The sequence below is a fragment of the Chanos chanos genome, chromosome 12, assembly GCF_902362185.1.
Source record: "Chanos chanos chromosome 12, fChaCha1.1, whole genome shotgun sequence".
In the NCBI taxonomy this organism is placed as follows: domain Eukaryota; kingdom Metazoa; phylum Chordata; class Actinopteri; order Gonorynchiformes; family Chanidae; genus Chanos; species Chanos chanos.
Genome location: NC_044506.1, coordinates 5,972,896 through 5,979,450, shown reverse-complemented (window position 1 = coordinate 5,979,450; position 6,555 = coordinate 5,972,896). Strand labels below are relative to the sequence as shown.

General features: G+C 46.6%; 1 protein-coding gene across 1 annotated transcript in view; it reads left to right on the top strand.

Annotated features, from left to right (window-relative positions):
• slc45a4a (solute carrier family 45 member 4a) overlaps positions 1-5,906 on the top strand; it is a 24,991-nt gene extending 19,085 nt beyond the window's left edge. Inside the window, exons 3-7 of the mRNA XM_030789239.1 lie at positions 1,585-1,764; positions 2,254-3,362; positions 3,636-3,735; positions 4,471-4,682; positions 5,476-5,906. Of these exons, the coding sequence (XP_030645099.1) occupies positions 1,585-1,764; positions 2,254-3,362; positions 3,636-3,735; positions 4,471-4,682; positions 5,476-5,841 (1,967 nt within the window). The 3' untranslated portion in view covers positions 5,842-5,906. The remainder of the gene's footprint in view (positions 1-1,584; positions 1,765-2,253; positions 3,363-3,635; positions 3,736-4,470; positions 4,683-5,475) is intronic.
• The last annotated feature ends 649 nt before the right edge of the window (positions 5,907-6,555 follow it).

Here is a 6,555-nt window from a genome sequence, read left to right as displayed (position 1 = left end):
ACCAATTAGAGCAGACAGAGAGTTTCAGCTGACAGACCGTTTATCTTGACAGAGCGTAGACTGTCACGGGATTATAAAGAATGACCTGAGGTTGATCGGCTATGTTCTCCATGGGCCACACGTCCACCACATTTTTTTTTTAAAGTCGTGGACCGCAGGCAGCTGGTCCACCAGTTTAGCCTTGAACCTTGGAGGCTAAGTCGTTATTTCCATCAGTCGTTTAGTGTGTTTGGTGGGAATCGTTACATGTGGCCTTTGAAGACCTGTGCCGTCCCAGGCCTGGACACAGTTAAGGAACAAGTGAAAACAAACTACCAGGGGGAACAATAACCTTGGAAGTCAAACGAAAATGAATGAGGCGTTACGAGAGGGAGTAGGTTCCTCTGAACAATGCTTGGTGGTCATATCATCGTATGACGAGGACCAGTCTCCGTAAAAAGATCCTTGAGACAAAACCGATTTTACGACGTTAACGTTAGTGGCATAGAACACTGTCTGCAACGATCCATAGCATTGTCTGTGTGTCTGTGTGTGTGTGTGTGAGCGTATATGTGTGTGTAGGTGTTGGTATGCGTGTGTATTTATGTGCGTGCATGTGTGAGTGTATATATGTGTGTAGGTGTGGGTGTGCGTGTGTATTTATATGTGAGTGTATGTGTGTGTGTGTGTAAGCATGAACCCTGTCAGTCCCTGTGACATGGGAAAGGACGAGGAACCAGTTCACAGGGAAATGTTTCCTGTTGTGCCCCTTTTCTACCTTTCATTGCCTATCTGGAATAATTTCCTGTCTCCAGCACTAGCTTGCTGTGCGACGGCCCCATTGTCAGGAAGAACAAGCCTCGTTTACTACGTACACATAGGACATAAGAAATATGGGGCTGTGCCGTCTCTCTCTCTCTCTCTCTCTGTCTCTCTCTCTCTCTCTCATACACACAACTACAATATGATGATTAGTGGAATGTTTTAAATATACTTCCTTCTTCACTGACTCCTCAGTTTTAAATAGCAACATGGATTCTTTTTTTTTTTTTTTTTTGTGGTTATTTGTGAAAGCAGGTCAGGGGTCAGTGTATGTTGGTTACACGTTTTTAAAAACTGTCCCAGTGGTTGGTCTGTGCTTGGTTAAAGAGGCCCTTGGTTTTCAAGTTTACTTTGACAAATCATGTGTTATGCTCTTGTACACACACACACACACACACACAGACGATGATAGACAATTATAAGTGTATTGTAAAGTGTCACCAAACTCAAGGTCATAGCACACAGTAATGAGCCAGGATGCATTGTTGGAAATGTTTAGATCCCCCCCAGGCAGATAGTGTGTGTGTGTGTGTGTGTGTGTGTTTTCAGGCTCGAAATCCTATAACAAATATTGATTAACACCATTAAATCTGCTCTCTGTTTTCTTGTCCTATATGGTCTATTTACAGACAGTGTCTGCTGTTGAATGTGTGTAGAACCAGGTCATGTGGACACAGTCAGTTAATATTGACGAGACATTACCCCTTCACCGCTGCCTCTTCCGGGCCCAGCCTTATGGTCTGTTAAGTTCATGTATGTTTGTGTGTGTGTGTTATTTGACAGGTCTTGCCATAGGGGACGAGCCGAATAACCAGCCAATCGGCATTGTCCTGACCGTGTTGGGGGTGGTGGTACTGGATTTCTGTGCGGATGCTTCGGAGGGTCCGATCAGGGCTTACTTACTGGACGTGGCTGACACGGAGGAGCAGGACATGGCTCTGAATATTCATGCATTTTCCTCAGGTATGAGAGAGAGAGAGAGAGAGAAAAGAAGGAAAAAGTTGAGATGCATGAAAGTGGAGTTTTTTCCCCCTTGTTCCGCTGTCAAGCAACAACAATGAGAACTGAAGAGAAGGCGAAACCAGCACACACACACACACACAGGAATGTAGGGCTGTCCCTTTGCATATTGCATACACTGTCACCTACTGACAGGCAACCAGAATAACTAGTTCAGAGTGAGCTGTGGCTGCACCATCTAGTCAAATGTTTATGGTTTCTTTTTTTGTTTTGCAAATGTTAACCTGATGTTAGACTAAGAACTATTTGTTTGGACATGTAGCTTGTGCCAAGGAAAAAAAAGCTTCCAGACACGAAAGAAAGTGACTTAACAGAACCCCTTTCCTTTCGAGGAATTTTAGTATTATGGCCTCTGTGTTAACCTGTAGGACTCTGTGTATGTGTGTGTGTGTGCGTGTGTGTGCGTGCGTGTGTGTCTGTGTGTGTGTTTAGGTCTCGGTGGAGCTGTGGGCTATGCTCTGGGTGGACTGGACTGGACACACACCTTCCTGGGTCACGCTTTTAAGTCTCAGGAGCAGATCCTCTTCATCTTCGCCGCGATCCTCTTCATCGTTTCCGTGGCGCTGCATCTTTTCAGCATCGAGGAGCAGCAGTACAGCCCTCAGCCCGACCGGCTGGACGAGGAGAACGACGCGGCCCCGCCCGTCAAACTCAACGGCCACCTGACCCTGGAGCACAGGCCTCACCTCGACCTCATCCGCGAGGACGAGCCTTACGACCCCTACGACCCTTATGAGGACGCCCGCTCCGAACGAGACCTCGATATGGACTTCCTGGACGTGGACCTGGTCCGGAGCAAGAGCGACTCCGTCCTGGCCATGCCCGACGCCACCCTGGATCACGACACGCTCTTCCTGCACGAGATCGAGCCTTCCATCTTCCAGGACCGCCTCTCATCCTGCCAGGGTTCTCCGCCTCGCAGGAGCAGCAGCGCAGGCAGCCACGAGCTGCTGCGGACCAAAATAAGCCGCCTCTCGGCCTTCCTGCAGGAGATCGACCACGAGGGAGAGGAAGCGCTGCTCAACAACCAGCTCAACGAAGCCAAAGCAACCAACGGCCAACCGCCCAGCCTCAACGGCGCCAACGGGCAGGCGTGCCAGGGGCTGGGCATGAAAGCTTCCAGCACCAACGCTTCCATGCGCCGGCGACGTCACACCTTCTACCGCCAGCCCTCCTGCACCTTCTCCTACTACGGCCGGATCGGGTCGCACCGGTACCGGTACCGTAGGGCCAACGCGGCTTTGCTCATCAAACCGTCTCGCAGCATGAACGACATTTACGAGATGCAGAAGCGGCAGCGCAGGAAACAGAGGCATCGTAACAGGCACCAGAGCGGAAACACCAACTCCAGCGGAGACACGGAGAGCGAGGAGGGCGAGACGGAGACCACCGTCCGCCTGCTTTGGCTCTCCATGATGAAGATGCCCAAAGAACTGCTGAGACTTTGCGTGTGTCACCTGCTGACCTGGTTCTCCATCATCGCCGAGGCTGTCTTTTACACCGACTTCATGGGTCAAGTCATCTACGAGGGAGACCCCACGGTAAGGGCCTAGACAGTTGGTATATCATCCACTTATGCTCGATAGAGTGAATAACTCCAAATGAAATGTTCGCTTATATGATGGTTTTACAGGGACTAATTGCAAATAGAGAACAACGCCAATTTTTCACTCTGAAACAGTAAAACACCTATTGAAACTGTAAATTGTGTAGGTTTCAATGTAACTGTTAATATTTGCTGCAGTGGATGGAATATTTTTTTGTTTTATTTTTTTTTAATGGTATGCCAATCTGGTTTCTCTCTTCACCGACAGGCTCCTGATAACTCTACTGATCTACAGAACTACCACAAGGGAGTACAGATGGGCTGCTGGGGACTGGTTATCTACGCTGCTACAGCCGCTGTCTGCTCTGGTGAGGCTCTCTCAGACACGCACACACGCACACACACACACACACGCACACATACACACACGCACGCACGCACATGCACACTCTCAGACACACTCCCACACTTTGACCTTATGTCACATTTGGATGCCAGAAGGTTTGGGTCCCACTGCACTATGCAAAAATAATATGCCTTACGTAGTATAAAATGTCTCTAGACATTATACATTATATAATATAATATGTGTTGCAATTGTGTTCTGTGGTACTATCTCTCTCTCTCTCTCAGCACTTCTGTTGGGAACCTTGCAGTTTTTTTTAGATAGGATTAAAGTCAATGGCAAAACATGTTTCATGCAGTCCAGCTCCAGCAGTGAAGTCCCAGACATTATTGGACTGTTTCCCATCCCCTGTTGGTTCAGGTGTAACACTTACTTGCTGGTTCAGGTGTAACACTTACTTGCTGGTTCAGGTGTAACACTTACTTGCTGGTTCAGGTGTTACACTAACTTTGGCCCTGTGTCCCATCCCCTGTTGGTTCAGGTGTTACACTAACTTTGGCCCTGTGTCCCATCCCCTGTTGGTTCAGGTGTTACACTAACTTTGGCCTCTGCTCAGATTTATTGATGAAAACTGCAGCGTCTTCAAACGTGTCAGTTTATGACTCGCTTTTGGCCAGTGGAGACCGGTTGCCTTTTTAGAGATGAGTGGTTGGTTTTAAAACCTCACTGTCTGTTTGTTTGTTTTTCCTTCTTACAGCTGTGCTCCAGAAGTATTTGGACAACTTCGACCTCAGCATCAAGGTCATCTACATCCTTGGCACGCTGGGTTTTTCCATCGGTACTGCTGTTATGGCCATCTTCCCCAACGTCTACGTTTCCATGGTGATGATAAGCAGCATGGGCATCATCTCTATGAGTATATCCTACTGTCCCTATGCACTGTTGGGCCAGTACCACGAAATCAAAGAGGTGAGACACGCCAACACAGCCATGCCCTTCTTTTTGACATCACAATATGCTAACTAAGCTCTTAGTCCTGTGTTTATGTCATCATTGAATGGTAAAATAAGCAGTTAATTCTATAATGATATAAAATGCAGGGTAAAGCCATTTATGATATCACAATATGCTGGCTAAGTAATTCACTTAGTGACAACAGAGAATCTTAATGGATGTCACTCATTTTGTGACATCATGGATTGCTAAGAAATTACATTTAAACATAGGTGTAATTTAAACACAAATTGCATTTAAAAATAAATAGGTAATTACATATGTATCTATGTAGAATGCTAAATAATTCATTTAATGGCAGCAAAGAATCTTAAGCTCATGAGTAATTCAGTAGTAAGTAATTCAGTTTGTGACAGAATACTGAGTAAGTGGTTATATGAAGACGTATTGATTTGCACTGACACTGGTTTCTTGACATTATGTATTAATCGAAGCCTATTTGTTTATACTCAGGCAGAAACCGTTGTCAGATATTGAGTATATTACAGGGTGTGATACATTTACCATATAACACGTTCTGTATTGCATGCCGCTGTTTGTGGCGTTGCAGAATAACGAGGAGAGAATCATTATCGGAACACTCAGTTCCAGTCAGTGCAGTAAAGCTGCTGTGAATGCTACCAGCCAAAAGTACCAGACGTGGATGCTTTCAGTTTCTGACTCATGCAAATGGTGTTCTTTGGGAGAGAATAAATTACTGCTGTTTCTCCCGCTCTCTCCTCCCCTCTGTCTCTCTCTCTGTTCACAGTACATCCATCATAGCCCAGGCAGCTCTAAGCGAGGCTTTGGCATCGACTGTGCCATCCTGTCATGCCAGGTCTATATCTCTCAGATCCTGGTGGCATCGGCGCTTGGCGCGGTGATGGAGGCGGTGGGTACGGTGCGGGTCATCCCCATGGTGGCGTCGGGCAGTTCCTTCCTGGGTTTTCTCACCGCCTGCTTCCTGGTCATCTACCCTACTTCACACGCTGAGGCGGAAACGTCGAAGAGCGAGCAGACCAAGGCGCTGACCGCGGCCGAGGGAGGGGTTACGGAGAAGCCAAGCTTTCTGAAGCTCACACGCAAAGGCACCACAACCACCACCTGCAAAGTTGAGTGCGAGTCCACACTGTGAACCGCCTGTCGCTTGTATACGGTGTCCATAGCAACAGCAGAGCGCCAACATTCCATCTTGCCGATACCGCCAGTTTGACTCACATGGGCATCAGGACGGTCTCATACGTTAAGACAGGAAGGAGGAAGCAGCGGAGGATTTTAACTTTTTTTTCCCCTTTACTTTTCTTTTATTCTTTTTTTTTTTTTGTTTGGGCCTGGTGTTGCTGGTCTCAGGGTTGAGTGTCCCTCCCTCTCAGGGCCTCCAGGGGGCGACATTGAGCTGGACTTTTCAGGGGACAGCGAGCGCTGGTGTTGCTCTCGTGGCAAATTTTTTCTTCTCGAAGACACACACACACACACATACACACACAATTCACCCTTCTCACTTTGGTGGAGAGGAGGAAAAAAAATCTGTCTCACAGGAAAAAAAAAAATGAAATGTGTAATTATGTCGAAATTCATTTATCACTTTTTTCTGTTAAATTATTTTACTTAGGATTTCTTTTCCTTTTTTACCGAATGTCTCAGACAGCAGGACATTGGAATTACCAAACATTGCCCAGTACCATATGTAGTTCTTGTTTAACTGTAATTATTTTTCACTATGTTAACTTTTGTGGCTTTATTTGAGACGTAATACACATGTTTAGGGAGGAGAAATTGTAGACAGGAGATAACAGAAAAAGGTTGGATAACAAGAGATCTAAATTTCTCTATCTTCTTCAGATTGATT